This window comes from Dermatophagoides farinae, chromosome 2 (genome assembly GCF_024713945.1).
Source record: "Dermatophagoides farinae isolate YC_2012a chromosome 2, ASM2471394v1, whole genome shotgun sequence".
Lineage (NCBI taxonomy): Eukaryota > Metazoa > Arthropoda > Arachnida > Sarcoptiformes > Pyroglyphidae > Dermatophagoides > Dermatophagoides farinae.
This window is the reverse complement of record NC_134678.1, coordinates 3,059,527-3,084,844: the sequence shown is the minus strand read 5'-3', so window position 1 is coordinate 3,084,844 and position 25,318 is coordinate 3,059,527. Positions and strand designations below refer to the sequence as shown.

At 29.9% G+C, this 25,318-nt stretch overlaps 5 protein-coding genes across 13 annotated transcripts; 2 read left to right on the top strand and 3 right to left on the bottom strand.

Moving 5' to 3' along the window:
• Window positions 1-263: 263 nt before the first annotated feature.
• Pgant5 (polypeptide N-acetylgalactosaminyltransferase 5) lies at window positions 264-10,788 on the bottom strand. 8 transcript variants are annotated; one of them, XM_075728472.1, is made up of 10 exons: window positions 9,838-10,782; window positions 4,266-5,066; window positions 2,922-3,340; window positions 2,686-2,854; window positions 2,529-2,620; window positions 2,369-2,443; window positions 2,069-2,276; window positions 1,805-1,975; window positions 1,361-1,728; window positions 264-1,290 (listed from the first exon to the last, which is right to left on the bottom strand). In XM_075728472.1, exons 3-10 carry the CDS (start codon window positions 3,265-3,267, stop codon window positions 770-772), a joined length of 1,950 nt encoding a protein of 649 aa, XP_075584587.1. In that variant the 5' UTR covers window positions 3,268-3,340; window positions 4,266-5,066; window positions 9,838-10,782; the 3' UTR covers window positions 264-769. The 8 variants fall into 8 exon arrangements, with proteins under 8 accessions (XP_075584587.1, XP_046910180.1, XP_075584584.1 ...); XM_047054224.2 differs by lacking the exon at window positions 4,266-5,066 and having other exon boundaries at window positions 9,838-10,788; XM_075728469.1 differs by lacking the exon at window positions 4,266-5,066 and having other exon boundaries at window positions 9,887-10,782.
• LOC124491550 (polypeptide N-acetylgalactosaminyltransferase 1) lies at window positions 7,577-13,198 on the top strand. Its single transcript, XM_047054211.2, has 5 exons — window positions 7,577-8,309; window positions 11,140-11,277; window positions 11,362-11,625; window positions 11,690-12,598; window positions 12,674-13,198. The coding sequence occupies exons 1-5, from the start codon at window positions 8,093-8,095 to the stop codon at window positions 13,111-13,113; spliced, it is 1,968 nt and encodes a 655-aa protein (XP_046910167.1). The 5' UTR covers window positions 7,577-8,092; the 3' UTR covers window positions 13,114-13,198.
• Window positions 13,085-16,074, bottom strand: LOC124491517 (activating signal cointegrator 1 complex subunit 2). Its single transcript, XM_047054178.2, has 8 exons — window positions 15,901-16,074; window positions 15,752-15,832; window positions 15,528-15,685; window positions 15,292-15,478; window positions 14,788-15,233; window positions 14,616-14,720; window positions 14,495-14,563; window positions 13,085-14,434 (listed from the first exon to the last, which is right to left on the bottom strand). Exons 1-8 carry the CDS (start codon window positions 15,952-15,954, stop codon window positions 13,186-13,188), a joined length of 2,349 nt encoding a protein of 782 aa, XP_046910134.2. The 5' UTR covers window positions 15,955-16,074; the 3' UTR covers window positions 13,085-13,185.
• A 335-nt stretch (window positions 16,075-16,409) lies between these two features.
• On the top strand, window positions 16,410-19,037 carry LOC124491540 (putative methylmalonyl-CoA mutase, mitochondrial). The gene is made up of 3 exons (XM_047054200.2): window positions 16,410-16,563; window positions 16,644-18,658; window positions 18,724-19,037. The coding sequence occupies exons 1-3, from the start codon at window positions 16,528-16,530 to the stop codon at window positions 18,902-18,904; spliced, it is 2,232 nt and encodes a 743-aa protein (XP_046910156.2). The 5' UTR covers window positions 16,410-16,527; the 3' UTR covers window positions 18,905-19,037.
• A 135-nt stretch (window positions 19,038-19,172) lies between these two features.
• On the bottom strand, window positions 19,173-24,926 carry Khc (kinesin heavy chain). 2 transcript variants are annotated; one of them, XM_047064169.2, is made up of 9 exons: window positions 23,548-24,926; window positions 22,957-23,470; window positions 22,574-22,889; window positions 22,370-22,513; window positions 22,185-22,309; window positions 22,019-22,123; window positions 20,154-21,950; window positions 19,874-20,090; window positions 19,173-19,810 (listed from the first exon to the last, which is right to left on the bottom strand). In XM_047064169.2, exons 2-9 carry the CDS (start codon window positions 23,086-23,088, stop codon window positions 19,740-19,742), a joined length of 2,907 nt encoding a protein of 968 aa, XP_046920125.1. In that variant the 5' UTR covers window positions 23,089-23,470; window positions 23,548-24,926; the 3' UTR covers window positions 19,173-19,739. The 2 variants fall into 2 exon arrangements, with proteins under 2 accessions (XP_046920125.1, XP_075584583.1); XM_075728468.1 differs by having other exon boundaries at window positions 22,957-23,466.
• Between the last annotated feature and the right edge of the window lie 392 nt (window positions 24,927-25,318).

Here is a 25,318-nt window from a genome sequence, read left to right as displayed (position 1 = left end):
AGTCTAAATATATCTCAAAATATGGTCAAATTTATTTAAATTTCTCAAAAAAATGTAAACAATCAATTCGCACAAGAAAAACCATCAGCTGCATTACAATCTAAACTTTTTAAATCAAAAATCAATGCAGAAAATTCGTCCATCAACACCAGTTTTAAAAGATGTGAGATTTTATCATCACAATGCTTCTAGAATCTAGATCACCAAACAAATTAGCTGAATCCATTATGGAATTCATTAAACGTTACTACGACATACACTAATTTAACGCCTTCGAATTGTTATTATTATTATTATTCATTATTTCATGAATATCAAAAGGCACATTATCAAAAAAATAAAATATAATATATTCAATTAAATCACATTTTATAAACACAACATTAACACACACACACAGACTTATTTTCATTTGTCTTCAGTTACAAAAAAAAAATTCATGAAAAATGCTACAAAAAATCGTTTCTTTTTTACAGAATCAAAAAAAAAAATCGCGAGAATGTAATGCTGATATTCACTGATAAAATTGTCGAGCAAATTTCATATATTTACAGATATGCGATGTAACGAAGTTTCCTGATGAACATCTCAGATAAAACATTAATAATAATTATACAGAAATAAATAATAAATAAGGAAAATAATCAATCTCTTCAATTTATGTGTGATTATGATATTTTTTAAAAAAAATGTTTGACGACCAGAGCTATGAGAAAAGACCAGATTTGTTGATGAAAAAAAAAATTATTGTTGTTTGTTGATATTTTCATTAAATTTCATTCGAATCATCTTGATCATTCGTTTCATTCTTTTCAACATTTTTCTTTGATTGCCATTTAAAATTACTGACCATAAGCCATTTTTGACCTCGTTTTTTCAAATTACATTTTCTCAGTTTTGGCTGACTGGCTGCATTATTATCAGCATCTTTTTTTTCTTCATTCTCAAGACAATGACCAGATTTTTTATGAATAATTTGTTTGGTTGAATTATTATAAAGCCATGCTTGATTGCCACCCATTCCATGGCAACGGATTAATTTGATCGGTGAATTTAAACTGGAAGCATCCATACAATTGTCATCGGACATAATTTGTTCACGTTTGGTATAGGCAAACACTTGATTACCGCCAAGCCCATGACATGGTGATAATGCAATATTCTCACCACTTTTTCTACCAAATGTATCTAGGCATTTGTTTGTGGCAACATTACGTATCTCGCCCAGTGAATAATAGTTCAATGGCATTTGGCTTTCGGGATAAATATTTTCCAGATACCAACGAAAATCTATTTAGAATTAACAGACAAAACAAGAAGCTATAGCATTGAAACAAATTAAAAATTTGAAAAATATTACCTCTACACTTTAAATCTTTTCGAAGTTGTTTTCTCTTAGCAGTATCACCCATATCAATATTTTTGGCGGCTGGATTAATGGCAAAGAAAAAATCTTTCCATTCATCCATCCAAACTTCAGCTAGACGTGCATTATTATGATTGACAATGTTGCTAGTGCCACCGGGAAATGTGTATGGTGTCGATTTACGAAAAACATGTCCAACATGTGAACAGGTGACAATCTCCAATGTTCCACCGCACATCCAAATTCTAAAACTCATCTCCAGATTCTCACCACCCCAAATGTCCATTCCTTCATCGTATCGACCTAATTTATTGAAATAGTCTCGATCCATAGCGAATAATCCACCGGCCATAGTTGGTGTTCTGAATTTAATTTTTTGAAAAATTAAACGAAACTTAAATATAGCAAAAATAATTTTCTTTTTCTTTTGAATGCTACCTGACAGGTAATGTTCGATCATTATTACGTCGATCGAATTCTCTTTGAGGCACATGATACCAGCGAAAATTTAATTTCCAATTGAAGCCACCCCATGTTTTATCCGAGGCAGTTATATATTCGAAATTTTCATCACTAATCACATCGATTATTGGACATACTACTCGGGTTCTACCAATGCACGCAAAATATCAATAAATTTTTTTTTTAAAGAAAAGAATTTATTCAAATTTGATTGAATAATGTCAAACAAAACCGACAAACCTGTCTTCAGCGATTCGAGATAGTAATGGTTCAAGCCATCCTTTTGTACATTCACAATGGGCATCTAAAAATGTGATCACTTCACCATGTACTTGATCGGCACCAATCAAACGTGCTCGTATTAAGCCTGAACGTTTGCCAGTGCGAAGAACTTTGACCGGTACAGGTAATTTGGCAACATGATCTTCGAGCTTTTTTCCCAGATACTCTACAAATGATAATGATGATGAGAAAAAAAAATTGAAGTGATTAATGTCTATAAAAACACACACAAACATAATAATGTTAAATATTTGGTACCTCTTTCACTGGCATCATCAACCAGTATAATTTCTTTCAGTAAATTTATTGGAGATGTGCGAATTATACTATAAACTGAATATAAAACAAAAAAATATGAACCAATGAAAAACAAGTAAAATAGAAAATTTGAAATTGATATTTGAATCAAAAGGCATACCAGTACGTAATAATGTAGACCATGCTTCATTATGAAAGACTATTACTATTGAAGCTGTGGGCAAATGTTTTTGATATCGTTTTCTTCGGCACCTGAAACAAATATAATTAAAATTTTTAGGTCACAAAAAAAGGAATGGCCATAAGAAAAAACATACGAATTGAGACGAACATCAGAGATGGTTCGATTCAAAGCAATTCTATCACTGGCCAATATATTAAATTGATTTAATTTAAATTTTTCATTTTTCTCCGCTTCTTCTTCTTTTGGTATTTCGACACCTTTACCATTTTCTCCAGGCCATGATGATGGATTGGTTTTGATTTCTTCATATAAAAAAATCAAATTGAAAATGATTAAATTTTTTTCAAAAAAAATAGAAATAACACTCACCAGCTGGTGACCATAATTGTAACTGAGATTCTTGATAAGGTGGAAGACGTAAATGTGGCCAATCATTATTATGAATATCGACAGAATATGAATTCATTTTGGATGAATCGGATAAAAATTCCGTATCACTATTTGATACAAGTAATAGCTGTTCAGGTGAACCAATACCATTTGATTGATAGTCACCACCAACATTATTAATTTTATTACGGCAATTGATACCACCGTTTCCGGCAAGACATTCCATATAATAGACTAGTATACACATTCCGAATATGACCCAAACGATCGAGGTCAATATCATTATACGGAATGTATACCATCGTATGGGAGATCTGAGCAACATTTTTTTTTAATATAATGTTATATATTGTATAGTAAAAAAAATTCCCTTATTGTTATTGATGTGTGAGTGTGTGCTAAGAAAATGAAAAAAAAGGAAAAAAAATATAATTATTATTCAATCAACATGATCATGATAATGGTGATTAATTTCTGAAAATAAGAAATTAGGCTATCAAATTTAAGTGAAACAATAAAAAAAATGACAATCGAATGACACAATGAATCGAAAAAAAAACACATGACCGCGTGTAAATTGTGATTATCGTAAAATGAAATAAAAAAAAAAGAAAGAATGAATTACGTTTTTTGTGAAATATAGAAAATGAAAAGAAATAAATTGTTTTTTTTCACTTTTGTCACATACATACAATCACTATGTATGTATGTGTCTCTAGGCAATTCGTTTGGCGTATCCAAAATGAAAAATTAATGATGGAACATTAACATAAATGAAGTCAAAATGTTCTCATCATCATCATCATCATCATCATAGCAATCAACACAATGAGAAAAAATAACAAAATGAAATTTCAATCATTGAACCGAAAAAAAACAACATAAAAAAATTAAATCAATTCAATTTTTTTTGTTGTTGGAAAAAATGAATAATTTAAATTAAACAAATGAAAAATTAAAAAAAAATTCCAAAATTCTATAGCTTATAAGCTGCTCAATGCACACATATTCATTAACACACCACACACACACAAACACAAAAAAAACAAACTAACAATGGAAAGAATAATACACTGACACGACTACCAAATAGTAGGACTTTCAATTTCAAAATAATTTGATTGAATGAAAATTATCATATATGAAAATAAAGACAGGTGCATCACACAACACACAATCGACAATCAGTAGTAGTGATTAACACATCGACAAGAATATATACACAATAATAATATAATAAGCATTTGTATCTTGTGTGTGTGTGTGTGTGTGTGTGCTGTGTGTATGTGTGGGTAATATAATAATCAACAATTTGAAACTCACATTTTGGTGTTTATATGGAAAACTTGTAATGATGAAAGAAAATATGGGACAAAAAAAATTACTTTTTTTATCACAGACAGATAACGTATATAAAAGATGATGATGATAATGATAAAGGTCAACAACAATTAATATTTGAGTTGTAATATAGATGATGATTCTTTAAATCGTTATGACGACAATAATAGATGATATTACGCGGAAATATGATGTGTATATATAGTAATAGAGTAAATGTGTGTTGGTTGGTTTGTTGATTAAATGAAAAACGATATTTATTTAAATGGTAAAAAATGGAATTTTTTCCAAGAACAGAATAAAGAATAAAATAAAAATAACAAATAATTCAAACGAATAAAATCAGATAATAATCATCAATGGAAATGATGACGATGATGAAGAAATCCTTGAATTTTAGTACATTTATTATTTTCCATCATCTATTCAGCAGAAAGATGTCCATGTTTGATACAAAAAAAAAAATATCAATTTAAAAATGTAGACAAAGAAGGGTTGACATTATGTTGTTTTTTTTTTGGTTATTGTTTTTGATTCACATCGATAAACAGAGAAGATTCATTGTATTGCAATAATAATAATAATATTTCAAATTAAATTGATTGATATTTTAATTCGGGTCAAATACAACCACATACAAACACACACACAGTCACATAGGCACACAATAATCAATATTATATCAATCAATCAATATCGGAAAATGTGTTCACAATTGTTGTTGTCGTTGTTGTTGTTGTTGTTGTTGTTTTTGTTAAAGAAAGAAAACCGATGATTTTTTTTCTGTCATATTGAATATATATAAGATTATGATCAACAAGTAATAATAATTTTTTTTTACTTATTAAACGATTCATATGATAATGTGAATGCAATTCATTGAAGAAAAATAAATACAGGATGTAAATACATCAAGTATGTGTGTGTGTGTGTATGTATGTAAGTATTTTATTCAAATCACAGATAAATATGATGAGATGTAAAAAAAAAGAAAGAATGAAATATTCTCATTTGTATACAATAGATGAATGAATGAATGAAAATATTTAATATTCAACTAATCATAGAGATGGAATAAAGAAGAAATAAAAAACTAATAAATTCAAGGTTAATCTATTGTGTAAACGTATACAATTGATTGACGATCATTATTGTTATAAGGAATATATTGATGAATAGACAGAACAAAAAAAAATGAAAACCTTAATGATCAAAATCAATGTTGCGGTAAAAAAAACACTACTACTACTATTGTATATATGCGTGTTTTATGGAAACAACATTTCATTTTCTGTCATTCACATTTTCGATGATTTTTCATTTTGGATGTCGTTGATTTTCAATGTTTTTTTTTCATTTGTGATAGTGGATGGAAAATCCACACAGACAAACGGATATATATCGACGACGATGATGATGATGATTATTATTATGACGAATGAAATATATATCAGATTTGAGATAGTTGATCAATATTTGGCCAAAATAATAATAACACAACAACAACAAAAAACAAAATCAATAGCAATAAATCATATATATTGGAAAACCAGATTTTTTTTGTTGATTAATTGACGATTAAAAAAATGATGAAAACAAAAACATTCGATGGCCACTATAAATGTTGGTGGTTAACAAAACATAAATTCGTTTTTTGATTCAAAATTCGTCGTCGTTGTCGTCATAATTGTCAACTGAAATTGAGAAAAATGGTCACTGCTTTTCTGGTATAAATACAATCTAAACATTGGACAACGACGACGACGACGACGACAACGATAACGATAACAACGATGAGAAACAATGTTAACAATTAACTTGATGCCGGTGGCTTGCCGTGCCGTGTTCGTGTATAATAACGCCGTATAAATCCATGCTCGAATATTTTTATTTTTTTTATTTTTTTTTTGACAACGAAACAATATACGAAAAAAACAACTTTTCAAAATGGTGAAAATGAAAGAAAAAACAGATTCGAGAGAGACATAGAAGAAAAAACCTCAGAATAGAATAGGCATATAGAAAAGCATTAAGGCATTACTAATATCACCGCTATCATCATCTTGAAAGTTCAGTGGTGCTAATTTTTTTTTCTTATCTTTTCATTTACGAGTACAATCATCCCATCATAGAGTCCATTCTTTTAACCATCATCAATATCATTGATTGTAGCTATTTCTTGTTCATTTTTTACGAACAAAAAAAAACAGAAAGAGAAAAAGAAGCAGAAGAAGCTTTATATGTGAATTGAATGAGAGAATACAGGCAACACACACATATACACAAAAACACAATTATAATAATCATCATCAGGACAGGTTTATTTTGAAGAATCCAAGCTTTCTCGTATAAAGTAAAAAAAAAATCGTTAAATCGAATACACAAATACAGACACCATAGACACACATATAACAAAACATGAAACATGACGTTCATTGATTCTATTTCATTCAGCTTTGTTTGATGATGATGATGGTGCCAATGTTCATTGGCCATACTACTCCCAAGAAGAAAAAATTGATCATATCTGCCCATTTAAGGTGAATTAATAACAACAACGCAACACACACACACACACTCACCTGTAAGATACACGTTTACAAATAAAATTCAAAAAAATTCATCATCTTTTGCAGCCACATTTTGGGATCCATCATGATCTATACTCATCAACTATCTCTCTTTCGTTGTGTCTTTTCTCTCCAAGTTTATTTGTGTGTGCGTGTGTGTTTCTAGCCAACAAATATGTTATGTGATTGAGAACCGACAACAACAACAACAACAACAAAAATAACCGACTTTACCACTTTTTCATCATCATCAAGCTTGCTTTCAATTCATTGTGTGAACAACAACACATGTTTGTATATGTATTGTGTGTGTATGTGTGTTCAAGAATCTGGTCAATCTGGTATGTCGACCATGCTCGATGAATATTATTTTTTTTCCATTGGTTAAACGGATGCGCATATATGCATGAATTAAGCTGAATTGAATTGAATGATTATGAATGGAAAATCATGAACGATTCATCAAAAGAAAGAGAGAGAGAGAGATGAACAAAATGAATGGATGAATGAATGGTTATATGGATGGATGGAAAAAAATGAAATCAAAAATTGTCAAAACTTTTTTTTCAGAAAAAATAAAAAACAAACATTTTTATTCGAATGCGAAATAAAAAAAAAATATATCGTTTTGTTTTGTTGTTGTGACAATTGAAACACAGTGATATTTGAAAAAAGTAACTATTTTATATTTAATAGATCACTTGAATTTTGTTTACAATTCAATCATCAATTGTTCATCATCATCTTTAAATTGAAAGAATTGTTTGCCATCTCCTAAAATTGATGAACCGATGTTACAATTGAAAGAGTGAGAAAGACACATGCACAAATGGACAAAAGATCTTCAATTTGACAATTGCTATCTGAATTTTGTTTTTTTTTTTTTGTTTGTTCGTTGTCATCATCGCCAGAATGATCATGAAATTTTTTTTTGTCTTGCTCCAAATAAAAAAAAATCCATTCATCTGTGTAGCCATAATGTGTGTGTGTGTGTGTGTGTGTGTGATCGATTGAATGGCCATAAAGAATTTCGATTCAATTGAGCAAGAATTTGAAAAATTTTTCATTGTAATGATGGAAAAAAATGAAATTTCTCTTCATAATATAATATTGTTGTTGTTCATGGGAATTTTTCTATTTTCTAACTTTATTATCTGTCACAAATGCATATGCATGGAAAAAATTATCTTCACTTCCTACAAAATAAATTCCAATAACTATTGTTGAAGAAAAAGGATCATGTTACGTTTGTTAAAAATAATTCCACGATTCTTTCATCGTACTTTATGTCGTTTCATTTCAATTTTGAATGGAAATTTAAAATTTCATCATTATCATCATCAAAATGATCATCATTTTATTCTAGTCATCATTATCGTCATATTGTTTATATGTTTTTTATCGACAGCAATCTATTTTCAAATTATTGCACATTTTAAATCAAAATTATCGAATGGTATGTATTATATTTTAATATATTATCTATATAAAATATCAAGAATTTGAATTCGAATGCATTTGAATATAAATCATACCTTTTGGGAAGAAAATTGTCTTGCCAAGGTTGAATAAAAGTGTAGATTATTTTTTTTCAAAAAGTTAATTTCATAAATTATTTGATTTGATAAGAATGATGATTGATAAAAATAGAATGGCCAGAAATAGTTGAATATTTTCATTCATCATAATGACTATCATCATCATTATCAGCATTAACATTGAGAGAAAAAAAACATTCCTACAACAATTAAAAAATCATGATGATAAACGGTTGATAGTCATTAATTCATTTTTCATTTTTTCATTTTTTTTGCTGGTGAAACAAATAAAAAATACAAAATTAGCCCCTTAAGGTATAGCAAAAAATTTTTTTGATTGGGGACAAAAACAAAACGAAAAATCAATTATAAATGATTATTATACAACCGGACACTCCATTTGAAATATGTTTCATCAAAGATTTGTCTAGCATGTTGAAATTTGTATTTGTATTGTCATCATCATCATCATATTATATGTTGGATGGAAAGGCTTGACAAAAAATGACATAATTCAAATGATGATGATAAATTGAGAGACAATCATCATCATCATCATTGTTACATGTGACATTTTCCCTTGTAGAAGACGATGAAAAAAAAACGAAAACCATGTGTTGATAGTGTTTTTAGCTATAATGATGATTCGGCTGGCGGTGACATTTTTGTGTCATTGTACATGTCTTTACACGAATAATCTTTAAATACAGACAAAATGGACATTTCTAAAATAATAACCGAAAAGAAGAAATAAAAAAAGTTCAACATATAGGCACGAAAATCAACAACAACAACAACGACAACAAAAATCCAAAATGATGATGATGATGACAATCATAATTATGAATGATGATAAATGAAGATGAAATCAAACAGATGAAACTATTCTGGTCTATGTGTGTTTTGTTGGATGATACTTTTTTTAGGATGGAAAAATTTCCACTATCTTATTTTAATTTCAACTTTTTTTTTTGATAATAATAATGATGATGATGATGAATGAAGGAATGAATGGAAAAGAAAATTTTATAAATGTCCACCAACATCACATTCATGCACACAAACAATGGAACATACACACACACACACATACACAGAAGCTTTATTGAGAAGAATGACAATGTAAAATACATCGAACTCTCTCATTCATAATCATCATCTTTTTCTTTTCTTTATATTAATCTACTAATAATAGTTTACCATTATATAATATTTAATGATCTTCATCATCAAACCGAAGAGAGAGAGAGAGAGAGAGAGAGAGAGAGAAAATTATTTGATTGATTTATCGTTTTTTTTTTTGTTTTGTTTTTGGTTCTCAACCAAAAAAACAAAACAAAAAACATCAACGATTTCATGGACAATTATTAATTGTGAAAAAATTGTGACATTCGATTTGTTATTAAGTGTGTCAGCATATGTTTTTTCAAACTCTTTTTCTCGTACAATTGTTGTAATTAAATGTGTTATTAGTTTTTTTTCCATTCATTAATACTTGATTGAATTTAGTTATTTGATGATCATGATGATGACTTGAAGTTGAAGCTAATTGATCGACATCTGGGACACACAAATGAATGAATACAATGATGATGATGATGATGATGATCACGATTGATGATTAAATGGAATTATTAAAATTGAATCCAAATTATCATAAACATTTTACAGATAATAGAAGAAAAAAAAATCGGTCGATCACATTACACAAACAAAAACACAAATAATAAATGTGAAAAAATAGTATATGGCTATATACACACAGCTGATATAACTTTTAATAATAATAATTTTATTAAAAAATCAATGTGATTGAATAACAATCGATCAATCGTAATTTATTGATTAATTTGGATTTTGAACATATTTGGTTGGGATCATATTAATAGTATAAATAATCAAGACATAATAAGATATATCAATCTATTCATTTGATTCTTTTTATTTTAGAAAATCTGATAATATCATGAATTAAGTCATGATTATCTATTTGGTTTGGTCAATTTAAATTTGATGACATAAATATTTATATACAAAACATACACACACACACAGCCGAAAAAAAAGTTGTTTTTATTGTCGGCGACGGTGGTGGCAGAGTATTGGTATTGAGTTTTTTTGAGCATCGAAACCGTTTTTATTTCAAAACACAAACGTTATTTTATATACCACTTGGATAGACACACACACACAACACACACACATACATTGACACTACTATCAATACAACCAAAAATAATATTAGAAAAGGAACAACAATACGGCTGTTAGTAGAAGTAGCCCAATCCCAAAAAAAAACTATACGATTTATACATTTTTGTTTGAATGAAAATGCAATAATTGGAAAAAGAAAAACACACAGACACATGCAGCTCTATAGTTTAGAATCGGTTCGTTGATTTCAATCAAAAAAAATTACACGATCGAATGGATGTATATATGAATATATATGGTTGTTGATAGTTTGTAGTTCCAAACATACGCATGTGCAAATTGGATATATAGAATTTAAATTGTTGAATTTGAAATTTTTTTTTTTTTTGGTCATAATGTTGTCATATGCCGGTCGAATGATAATAAATAGTCAAATGATTTAGGATATTTTTTTCCATAATGATCACTATTATTTTTATTTTTTCTTATTCCTCTATTAAAAAAAAAAATTGTCCCTCACAAACGCGGACAAATGTGACATCGAACCTAATTTGGTATTTTACCTATATTTTATTTCTATAACTTTATTTGTAGTGAAAAATGAAGAATCAAATGGCAATGATAATATCATATCATCTAGGTCAAATACCGACAAAAATGGCATTCATATTATTGTTGGTCAATATATGGGCAAAGGTTTTCCATGGATCAATCAAATCAACCTGACAGATGGTGAATTTATCATCACATTCAATTCAAACAAATCCATATTTGTGTTCTAATTGTTTATTGTTATATATTCTTATTTTCATATAGATTTATTAAATGTTAACAATTATTCACCATTACCAAATTATGGCGAAAATGGATCTCCCGTATATGTGCCAAAAATGGACCATACACAAGCCAAACGTTTATTCGCTATTAATCAATTCAATATTGTTGCTAGCGATATGATTTCTGTGAATCGTTCACTGCCAGACATTCGAAAACAGACATGTCGTGTGAAAAAATATCCAGATAATTTACCAGATACCAGTATAATCATTGTTTTTCACAATGAAGCTTGGTCAACATTGGGTAGTTTTCTTTATACAACCATCATTTAATGACTAATAAATCTTCATAAAATTTTTACTATTAGCTCGAACTGTACACAGTGTCATTCTACGTTCTCCACATCGATTAATCAACGAAATAATATTGGTCGATGATGCCAGTCAAAGAAAGTTTCTTGGTCAAGAACTTGATGAATATATGAATAAACTATCGAAGGAAATAAAAATTCAAATCAGAATTCTTCGTTCCACAAATCGAATTGGTCTAATACGTGCGAGAATAATGGGAGCAAATTTTGCCAAAGGACAAGTACTTACCTTTTTAGATGCACATTGCGAAACAACCAATGGATGGCTTGAACCATTATTACATCGAATATTGATTGATGGAAAAGTGGCCATTTGTCCAGTGATCGATATAATCAATGATCAAAATTTTGCTTATGTACGAAGTTTTGAAGCTCATTGGGGTGCAATGAACTGGGCACTCAATTTCCGTTGGTTTTCGGTGGGCCATGCCGAATTGAAACGAATGCATAAAAAGAATTTTGATTCGACTAAATCATTTCGTACACCTATAATGGCCGGTGGCCTGTTTTCTATACGACGAGATTATTTCTTCGAATTGGGTACCTATGATTCTCATCTACAAGTTTGGGGTGGCGAAAATATTGAAATGTCTTTACGTATTTGGCAATGTGGTGGAAAAGTGGAAATTGCTCCTTGTTCACATGTTGGCCATGTTTTTCGAAGTTCATCACCATATTCGTTCGGAAAGAAACAAGTCGGCGATGTACTATATGGTAATCTGATTCGAGTGGCTGAAGTTTGGCTGGATGATTGGAAAAATTTTTTTTATAAAGTAAATCCCACTGCTAAACAAATACTTCATCATGATCGGAATGATATTCTAAAAGATATAGAGAAAAGAATCGATCTTCGTAGGAAACTTAATTGCCATTCATTTGAATGGTTTTTAGAAAATGTTTGGCCGGGTAAGTTATTAAACAATCCATGTATTCAATCAATAATTTAGTAATAATGTTTTGACTTTTATTACGAAATTCCAGAGAATTTTTTTCCAAATACAAACACCACTTTTGGACATATTCAAAGTTTATATAGCAAAGAATGTATGCAAAGACCATCGAATGGAGTGCATCCAATCGGAAAAGTCATCATGGCCAAATGTTCAATAGAAATTTATGGTCCACAAAGTTTTATTATTCCATTAACAGGTGAAACAGGATATATTAAATCAGATGAATCTGTTTGTATTGATGCAAATTCTAAGAAAACAAACGCTTCAATTTTATTAATTGGTTGCAATCAATTAGAACGACAAAAATGGCGATATGATTCAAAATTTAAGCAAATAATCCACATTAAAAGTTCATTATGCATTACGATTGATCGAAGAAAAACGACACTTTCATTGGCGAAATGTTTATCAAATAATAATAAAAGACAAGCATGGAAAATAATATCACAAAATTGGAATAATGATTAAATTTAATTGCTTGAAAATATTCGTTTTGTTTTCTTACATCATATATTGTGATAATTTTATATTGAAAATAAATCATTTTTTTCGATTTTGATTGGTTGTTTTGTTGTTTTTATTGTTTGGATTGTAATAGTTTGATTGTCTATTTTTTGTATTGTAATTTCGATTATTGTTATTATTGCTACTGTTATTGTTACCATCATTGCGTCTATCATCATTTGTCATTTTAGATGAATGACGATGATCTTGATTGACATTATTTGGATATTGTTGATTTTTAACTGTTTGTTTTTGACGTTGTTGAGGATCATTCGAACCATAACTATTATTGAAAGATTGTTGCCCTTTTCCTTGGTTGTTCCGTTGTTGATATTTATTATTATAAAGCTGTTTGCGCAAATATTTTGCACAATTTTCATACTTTTCATTGGCCATCCTATATTTAGGCATATTGTTTGTTTTGCCTAAATTTTCATGAACAATAGCATCATCATTATTATTATCATCATCGTCGTCGTTTTCATTATTCTCTTCTATCACAGGTTCTATATCAAAATTTTCATCTTCATTTTCATAGGTATCATCATATTCATCATCATAGATATCCATTCCTATATATTTTTCATCGGTTTTTAAATCTTCACGTTGTAATTTTCCACGTTCAATCATCAATTTAATCTGTTCTTTTAGCTCTTCTTCTTCCTTCTCTATTTTTTCGGCCAATTCTATTGTCACATTTTTCGTCTTTTCTTTGTTGGCTTTCATTTCGCTCAATTTATCTTTCTTTCCGATATAAATGTCGGCCAATTGGTAATTAGCATTATTGATTGGATTATATTTCTGTGAATCCGTTAATATTTGATCATCCATCTGTCCACTCGATTTCACATTGTCCAACATTGATGCAACTTTATCCAAATCAGATTTAGTTAATTTACGGTCTAATGAATTTAATTCCGCTGGGAGGTTAGATTCGAGAATAGCATCGACAACTCGTTCATTATTAAAATCATAATGTTCGAGACATTTGTAAATGAATCCATTACCAAGTTCAGGAAACATTTCAGCAATAAGTTGTTCTTTGGAAATGGTTTCAGGATCAATACGAAAACTATATTTTGATGTTTGTTCCAAATTTATTGCTTGAGGCTTTTCGACTTTCTCAGAATTTTGTGATTTATGTTTTTCTATCAACGTATTAAAATTCATTCGATAGTATTCCAGAACATCGTTGATAGTTAATTCTTTATCTAACGAAGGGTTATGACGGAGTGATTCGAATTCTTTTTCAAAAGAAAATTTTTCAAAATAATCAACACAGAATCTACATGATTATGAATAAAATATTTAAATGAATGGCAGAATTGAATGAATATTTGGTTACCTTTCTTTGTTAGCAAGAAAATCAAGCAATCTCATTAAATTATCAAATAGTTTGTATAGGTCATCTTGCCTGAAGAAATTAAATGTTAAAACATGATAAGATGAAATTATTCAAGACTTACAAATTCGCTAATGGTTCAATGTAGACGGTATGTATAATTTTACGAAACAATAATAAAGAGGAAGCTTTGGACAAACAAATTTGGCTTTTGAAATAATTGTAGAAACTATTACGAAGAATTCGAATGAAAATACAATCATACAACCGAAAATTACTTTATTAATAATACATACTTTTCGACGATTGTATTCGAACGATATAAAGATAGAGTCTCATTTTCGATGTATGGAAAATAAAGTGAATGAAACTTGATCAATCGATTCAAAAGTTGACCATCTTCATAAATGAAAGCAATTCGTGGTTCATATTGAATTAATTTGTTCAACGAGAATAATACATCCGTAATATTTGCGATCACATAAAACATTTCATTATTTAAATCATATGAATTATAGTTTTCATAATGGAAGAAAAATTCAAATATTTCTTTTAAAACGAATACGACATCATTTTTCATTTTTGAATAGTTTCGTTGGAAAAAAGATTTTAGCAAAAATTTTAACATTTCTGAATTTGGTCCATAACCGTAAATCTGTATTAAATCCAATATTTTTGATATGTCTAAAATATTGTTTTTAATCAACAGTTCAGAGTGATAATCTTCGCTCATATAATTTTCCTGAAGAAAATAAAAGATAACGAATCAGACATGAATACTAAATAATATGAAAACAGACCTCAGATTCTTTGTGTAACAGAATCCGTATATAGATTCGGAAAACAAGAGAATGAATACTACTTGATACGGGTCCAATCGTTTCATGTTTAATTATTGGATGTATACGATAAGGACGTGTGACATAATTTAGATATGATTCTAGAGCAGTATGAACATCTGGATTGTAGACGATAACAGACCAAAAACTTTGAAAAAAAATAAAATAAAATTTCATCATCACAGAAAAAAACATACCGAAAATAAGGCAAATGAACAATGGAATTAAGAGAAGATTCAAACATTTTACAATCGTGAATCCATTTTGAGCTGTTCATTGAATTGAAATTGTCCATTTCATTAGATGATGGCTCATAATATAATGGAAAATTGATACGAATATTGAATTCTTTACTCTGTATTCGGATGGATATGAATTAAAAAAAATTAACAATAACTTTTGAAAGAAAAATTTATCATACAATCAATGGTAACGATTTTTGTTCTCGATTTCGATCCAAAAATACGATACGTCTTTTCTCCAATGGATCATAACGATTCATCTAAATATTCAAAAATTTATTCAATCAATCATCAAAGCAAGAATTTACAAGAATAAGAAATTATTTACTTTGTCGCTTGATCTTGATTTACAACGGAACGATGATTGTGGTTTTAGATCCATAATTTTGAGAAATGATAAACCGGATTGATAATAATAATATTAAAAATGTGGAAATTCTGAAAATTATATTACAGCCGGTGATGAAAAACTATAGTGAGCCAGTTGTCTAATGCGCATGTCATCGTATAACTTGAAAAAAAACTTGGAATTGTTGCTTCGTTCCAAAATTAGATTCCTTGATTAGATTGAAAGGACATTTCTTGTAAATTAATTTTTTGAACTTTCTAATTCTTGTAAATTAATTTTTTGAACTTTCTAATCGCGATTGTCATCTAATTGGGACTGGAATTTTATCTGGTACATCATAAACATTCATCTACAAATCAATTTTTTATTTATTAATCATTGCTGAATAGCTTATTCAACATAGCTAACTTGCAGCTAGATGTTTTCGTCAATAATCTTTGCTTGTTATCTTCATTATCATCATCATCAAATTGCACATCAACATCATCATATTATTGATGGACGACAGTCTTTAATTGCGTATGAGCTATATAGCTGTTGATTGATTTTTCTACCTGCAAGCTTTCAGTTGTGTTACATTTGGAAATCAAGTTGAAGTTCAAGAAAATGAAATATTTAAATTATAATTTTCATTATAAAAAGGTTATTATCAATGTTGTGTATGAAATAATCACTTTCATTTTATTTTGTTTATGAAAATATATCTTATTTTTTCCGTATAGGTTTTCTCAGCCTTGATAAATCGGCGATCATTGTCGTCGAATGTGATGAGAGAAGAATGGAAAAAGATGGCCACTAAACAAATGAAGGGCAAAGATCCAGATACATTGATATGGAAAACATATGAAAATATTCTGCTAAAACCAGTGTATTTCAGTGAAGATCGAGCACAGGATCCACAAAATGAATTGCCGGGAAAATATCCTTTCACTCGAGGACCATATCCAACTATGTATGCACAAAGAGCATGGACTATACGTCAATATGCTGGTTTCAGTACGGTAGAAGAAAGTAATCGATTTTATCGTGAAAATATTAAAGCTGGTGTACAAGGTTTAAGTGTTGCTTTCGATCTAGCTACTCATCGTGGCTATGATAGCGATGATATCCGTGTACAAGGAGATGTCGGTATGGCTGGTGTGGCTATTGATAGCGTTGAAGATATGAAAATGTTATTCGATGGAATTGATTTAAAAAAAATTTCCGTTTCAATGACAATGAACGGTGCGGTCATACCGACTATGGCATTTTTCATTGTAGCTGGTGAAGAATCCGGTGTAGAACAGAAATATCTTTCCGGAACTATTCAAAATGATATTCTTAAAGAATTTATGGTTCGAAATACGTATATTTATCCTCCAGATGAATCAATGAGAATCATTGGCGATATATTCTCATATACATCCAAAAATATGCCGAAATTTAATTCCATTTCGATTTCTGGCTATCATATACAAGAGGCTGGTGCAAATAGTTTATTAGAATTAGCATACACCATTGCTGATGGTCTTGAATATTGCCGTACTGGTGTAAAGGCGGGTTTGAAAATTGACGATTTTGCTCCTCGTTTATCATTTTTTTGGGGAATTGGAATGAATTTTTACATGGAAATTGCTAAAATGCGTGCCGCTCGAAGATTGTGGGCACATTTGATGACTAAATACTTTCAGCCAACAAATTCTAAATCATGTATGTTGCGTACGCATTGTCAAACATCGGGATGGTCTCAGACAGAACAAGATCCGTATAATAATATTGTACGTACTACCGTTGAAGCTTTAGCAGCTGTATTTGGTGGAACACAATCTCTTCATACAAATTCTTTTGATGAAGCGCTTGCTTTGCCTTCACGGTTTAGTGCTCGAATCGCTCGAAATACACAGATTATAATTCAAGAAGAAACAGGCATTCCTAAAATTATTGATCCATGGGGAGGTTCCTACATGATGGAAAGTTTAACCGACGAATTATATAATGATGCATTGAAAATTATTGAAGAAATCGAACAAATGGGAGGCATGGCAAAAGCTGTGGCTCAAGGTATACCAAAGATGAAAATCGAAGAATGTGCTGCAATCAAACAAGCACGTATTGATTCTGGCCAGGAGGTAATTGTCGGAGTTAATAAATATAGATTGGAAAAAGAAGAACCGATTGATGTGCTGATGATTGACAACAAACAAGTACGTGAAGCTCAGATCGCTAAATTAAATCAAATCAAAACCACTCGTGATGAAGAAGTATGCCAAAGATCTTTGGATGCATTGACTGAAGCTGCCAGAGGTGATGGTAATGTTCTGGAAAGAGCAGTAGAATGTGCCAAAAATCGTGCTACATTGGGTGAAATTTCTATGGCATTGGAAAAAGTATTCGGCAGATATACAGCCGTTGATCGTTTAGTTAGCGGTGCATATTACAATGCATATTCAGAATCGGAAGTATTGAAAAAAATTCAGGATAAAATCAAAGAATTTGAAGCCGTTGAAGGTCGTAGACCTCGTATATTAGTTGCCAAAATGGGACAAGATGGTCATGATAGAGGTGCAAAAGTCGTTGCTACTGGCTTTGCTGATGTTGGTTTTGATGTTGATTTGGGGCCATTGTTTCAAACACCCGAAGAAGCAGCTCAACAAGCGGTCGATGCTGATGTTCATTGTGTAGGCGTGAGTAGCTTGGCTGCTGGCCATAAAACATTGGTACCATTATTAGCTGATGCATTGAAAAAACTTGGCAGAGAGTAAGTTGATTTACAAACAGATTGTTAAATGATTGTTTCTAACAATATTTTGTTTCGTTTACCAGAGATATCAAAGTGATTGTTGGTGGAGTCATTCCTCCACAGGATTATGATTTCCTTTACAAAGCAGGTGCTTCAGCGATTTTTGGTCCGGGTACACCGATTCCGCATTGTGCAATAAAAACATTGGAAGTCATACAAGAATCTCGTAACAAAAATGATAAGAATATTGCCGCTTCTAATTAATTAATTAAAATTTAATAAGAATAAAATACTCAAAATACATATGGATTGTTATATTATTTTTTTTTTATAAAAATGAAATCAATTTGTTTAATAATTATAAAATCAAAAGAAATAAAAACTATAATAATAATAATATAATTTTTGTTGTTGTCTATTTGAGATTGATTCGGGAAAAAGTTTTTTTTGTTTTGTTTGTTTGTTTAGCATGAAATAAAATATATTGAAATAAGGAAGAAAAAATAATCATTAAAAGAATAAATAGAACACCTTCACAGAGAATTATACAATTATTATTATAGTTTTTGTTTTCCATCAAGCAGAACCTAATTTTTCTTTTCAATTTGAATGAATGAATGAATGAATATGTCAATCTGTAAAATAAAATTGTCTTCTTTGTTTCGTTTATCATCATCATCATCATCATTATTATTAGGCAAGGAAGAAACAATTCATTTGAATCAAAGTAAAATATGACAAAACACGATACGTAAAATGTATTAACAATTAAAAAAAACAAGTATACAAGTATTACGTATCGTTATATTGATGATGTTGATGATGAAACAGTATTGTGTATAACTCAAAGAAATTGCATAGAATCAGGTGGAATACAGGAAAAAGTGTTGCTATCAATATTCATATGCAAAATGTGTGATCGAAAATATTACAAGTTTACAAACACTTCATTATGTATTTTGTGTTTGTGTGGGGGCGAGGGTGTCGGTTGAATGACGGAAATTTATATTTTCATCTGAAATGAAAGAAAGTAAAACAATTTGAAACAAAAGAAAAAACCTAGATATAGATTCCAATGTGAATGGGTTTTTTTTTATATTCACTTGGATTGCATATTGTTCGGACGATAAACAACGGTATTGGGTCCACCGCCAGCACGAATTGGTTTTACTATTGAATTTTGAATAATCATTATTAATTGACAAAAATCTAGATGAAAATGTATTAACAAACCTATTTGAGCGACGTGTCCTCTTCGTGCTAAATTCTTTTGTCGGACGGCTTCTTTGATTCGATCAACTTCGTGTTGATAACGTTTTCGATCTTTCATAGCCGATTCTTTAGCTTCTTTTAGGGCAGCTTCCAACGTTTTTACACGTTCCATTGTAGTACGTAATCGTTTTTCTAATTTTGGAAGTTCACACCTCAATTCGGCATTGTCTCGTACAAGCTAAAAAATAAATAATAATACATTAAAAATGGCGAATACAAATTCAAACAATGCAACAAGTACCTGTTTATGAACTTTAGTCAATTGTTCAAGATTGTTCTCGAGGAAGGCAATTTTCTGTTTCTGGGCTAATGATCCACCAGAATTTGAAGAATCATCCTGTTCCTCACCAATCGAAATCTTTTTAAACCGATTCTTAATATCTTCGACAAATAATTTTCGAAGATTGAATAGGCTATTCAACTCTTTGGCAACAGTCTCTTCTAGTCCTTTAAGATCTTGTTTGGCCTGTTCACATTTTTCATTCAACAATGTCATTTCATGCAATTTTGCACTCTTGTCATTTTCTTCGGCTTTGAGCTTATCATAATCTTGTTGTAATCGTTCTAGAGCAAGGGTCATTTTTTGATTCAAATCTTTGTACTGATCGACCATTGATTGGCGTTCGGCAATTTCATCACGTAATGTGGCCAATTGTTTTTGATGATTTTCTCTATGTTTTTCAATTTGTTGTTCAAGAGCATTTTTCATTTGCTCGACAGAATCTTTTTCCTTTTCTTTTTCTTTTGATGTAACCTGATGCATTTCTTCGGCTGCTTTCAATTTAGCACATTCTTCATTTAGCTGATCAACAGTTTCTTCCAGAACGCGTAGTTTTTTATCAGCTTCTTTTATCGTTTCTTGTAATGAATTCATCTTGGCCTCGTATTGGCTTATAAGTAAACGACGTTCCTGCAATTCTTTTTCATATGATTCAATCTTTTTATTACAAGATGACTGGTATGTTTCAAGATGAGCAGTTCGAGTCGTAAGTGCTTTGACTTCGCTTTTCATTTTACTTATGAACAATCGAGCAACAGTAAATTCATCATCCAATTTGCTTGCATCATTTGATATTTTTAGTTCACCAATAAAACTTGCATTTTGATTCGAACCCAAAACGATTCCCACTTCGCTGAGATCTTTCATTAGATTTGTAACCATTTCTACATATCGTCGCTTCTGATGATTCATCTGTTCTTTTATTTGTTGTAATTCTGATTCTTGACCATTCAATAGTGAAGATTTTTGTGTCAATTCTTCGCTTAACGTTTCAAATTCTCGGTTCTTTGTTTCGAACTCTTGTGATTTTTGATCATAATTAACAGCAAGCTCTTCGAGAGCTTGTAATACTTCTTTAACCTCTTCTTTAAGAGATTCATTTTCCTGTTGAAAACGAGTAATATCGGCTTGTAGGACATCATTATCACGTCTAGATGATGTGAATATTTCTTCCTGTTCGACAATTTGCTCTTTTAATTTTTCAATCTGTTGACTATATTTATCAATTTCATCATCTTTTTCATCAAGCTGAGCATAAAGTCGAGCTCGTTCTTCTTCGAATTTCATTCGTTCTTCATTTGTTAATGGTTCGTTAGTTGTAGCTGCAAACATTGGAACATTAATATTCATTGCTGGAGCGGAAGCAGCAGGCAAATTATGAACTGATTCGGATAGACTAAGTGTACTAGTATCAAGATCTCTAACCAATCCTGATTGTTCATCAGGCGGTACGGATTCACCGTTTCGCCATCGTGTCAATTCCTGTTCACAACGTTGAAGTTGAGCACGAAGTTTGGTAACTTTTTCACGTTCACGTTCATAACGACGTTTCCATTCTTCAGCGGTCAATTCTTCATTCACTATGACAACGTTCTTGATGGTTTTGGCTCGCCGACCAAATTCAAGCGTTGACTTTGTTTCCATTTCATTGAATGATGCCGGTGAACAGCATATAATGATTGTAGTACGTGAATTACCGCCGAGTGATTCTTGTAATATACGAGTAAGCTTACTATCACGATATGGAATATGAGATTTCTACAATAAAAAATACATGATAAAATAATTATGATTCATTTGTATAAATGTCATTTGGAGATAATTACATTGCCATCCGCTAGGGCTGATATCACATTTCCAAGTGCTGAAAGCGATTTGTTAATATTTTTTGCTTCATCCAACACCATTCCTTCAGCGCCAGTCTTGCTAACCTAATTTGTAAAATAGTCGCCATTTATTTAACTATTATTCATTATTGATAAAATTACAAACCTTTTCAGAACCAGCCAAATCAACAAGATATAATTTTCCGGTCAGTTTTTTCTGGTTATCTTGATTTTCTTGCTTAACATTTATCAAGAATACTGAATGACTACGAGAAGAATGTTCATTCATATCTGATAGAATAAAATTGTTAAAAATTTCTATTTAAAACGAATAATTTTTGCAATACTAACTCGTCACGGCTATATGTCGATTTGATTTTCCTTCATCAATAACTTCCATCACTTCCTCTGGACATGTTACGAAACGTTCGGTCGCACCTTTGACAAATGTGCAACGATTTTTATCTTCATGAACCGATAGATTCACTTTGGACACTGTTGAGAAATTATTAACAATAATTGATTTTTTTAAAATCACAAATACTGATTATTTACCATCTAAAAGATCTCTAATTTTATCTAAATAAATTTCAAAATAAGAGACTTTGATGTGAAATTCAATTGCTTCATCGATCGAGTAGATATAATTGAATATATCATTCACGATACGTGGTATGATACCCATATAATCGGGATCATTAAGTACACCTTCCATCGTATGTGTTTTACCCGATGATGTTTGACCATATGCAAATATGGTACCATTATAGCCACCAAGAACATCTTTGACAATAGCTTTTGCTGCTTCATTATATACTTTTTCTTGACTTGCATTTGGTTTGAACACTTTATCAAATACATATGTTTTGCCCTGAAAACAATATTTTAATTAATTAATTCTAAAACAATCGATTTTATAATGCAAAATATTTACATACCGATATAGTCAATCCTTCTTCACTATTTGAAGGAAATTTGACGACGAATTTGCTACCAGATTTTTCCTCTGAATCATTTAGAGGTCGAAAACGACAGACAACTTTAATGTTACATTCGGATCCATCAGACATTGTGACTGGTTTTTTTCTGGTGTATCGTTGATTACAATATAAAATTTAAATTCATCAATAATTATTCTTCTCTTTGGACTACGATATATACACTCGTACAGAGGGAGAATCACTTGATTTGATTAGTCTTCTTTTTTTTGCCTCTGATTTTTATTAATAAAATTGTAGGTGAAAAAAAAATATCACGGTTATAATATAAAGAAAAAAAGACAAAGCTTTTCGTTGCTATTGTTTGAATCGTTGAACATTAATGATCAAAAAAACAAATGATGAATGAAGATTTTAAATCAAAGATCGATCATATAGGTTTCGTGGGATGTTTTTAAAATCACATGAAATTTTTGATTTATTCAAGAGAAAATAAAATGCAATGATTTTCTACCTAAATTAAAAAATGCAAAGAAATTTCATTATAATGTCAATAATATAAAACGAATTCAATTAGAAATGTGACTTTACCTAAATTATTATTGACGTAAATGAATCAGTGGATCTTGGATTCGAGAGAGGTAAATATGTTTGAATGAAATTGAATAGAAAAAAAATGATAATAATAATCCTAAACTAATAAAATAAAATAAAATGTATCACATAAAAATTTCCATTTGATAATTGTTGATTGCATTAATTTTTATAATAATGGTCGAGAGAAAAAGCAACAATTCCAAAAAATACAGCCAAATTGATCAATGTTTTTTTTATTAGATAGAAAAATTTTCAAAAAAGGCCGAAAACATTAATAGCAGCTTGATTCAGGCCGAATCATCATCATCATCATCATCCGACAAACGACATTGTCATAAAAGGCAATGTGTGTGATTATTATAGTTTTGAACATTTAGGCACACACGTACACACAAAACACAAGAAATAACACAAAAAAAATGAAATGATTCAGGTCAAAGAGAAATGTAATTTCAATAATATTTGATGGATGGATAAAAATTTTTATAAGAAAAAACAATTGATACGTGTCATTCGGTAGATGATGATGATTCACAACTGTGAGTATTTCTTGTTGTTTTTTATTATCAAAAATTCAAATTTTTGTCACCATCAATTAAAATGTTGATAATCTGTGTTTGTGTGTGTTGTATGCATTCAAAATAATTGAACAAACAATATCATCAAATGCCGAAATAACATATGATCGAATGGTTTGCAAAAAAAATATAAAATACACAAACATTCACTAAAACAAGAATTCAATGAATATATTCTTTGTATATGTGAAATTCGTTTTATATTTGTAAATATTAGATGCGATTCAATTCTCACATTAACACATATTCACACGATACGACGTATCAATCAATCAAAATTGAGAATTGTTGATTATAACCTGAAGAATATATTATTATCATCATCATCAAAGAATAATAAGAATATACAAACACATCCAATGAGTCAGGCGTGAAAAAAACGATGGATTTTTTTTTATTTTATTATTATTACACATAAATCAATGAAGAAAAAATACTATAAAAAGGGGAAAGATATGATGAAGAGAGAGAGAAAACAAAGATAACCAAAAAAAAAAAAGAATAAAGGGAGAGATGATGTCCGGTTGGATTGTGATTGGTTAATTTAGGTTTTTTTCTTTTAGGTTTGGTGTGATGATGATGATTACTGTCACGCCATGCACATACATACATTTACAATTTGTATAGATAGAGAGTATAAGATGTATAAGGGGAACGAAAAAAAAATAAATAAATAACGAGGGACGAAAATATTTAGTTAGAGTTTTGGGAGGTGCGTATATATTCTGCGTTGTTGTTGATACCACCACTGTTTGATATTTACGTTTGGATAATTTTTTTTTCATCGTATTCTTATACTACTACTTCTATTTAATGCTTTGTGACTATTTGTACATTTATCATTCATTGTGATTGTAACAAACACACCCACAGTGTTCAATGCGATTCATTCGTGCATTCATTCCGCAAATATTGCCTATTGGAGTGATACAAATTCATTTGAATAAATGAAAAAATTTCACAAAATTTTCTTTAGGTCAAAAAAAAAAATTAAATAATTTTGTTTGATTTTAGATATAATTGGCTCGACAACAACAACAACAACAACAAAAAAATTTTCTCATTTTTGTTGAAAATAGAATGACGAAAAAAGAGAAAATTTTAAAAAGTATATGGATATAAAATAAAGCTATTATATCATATGATGATGATGATGATCATTATGACAACTAACGATATAACCAGGT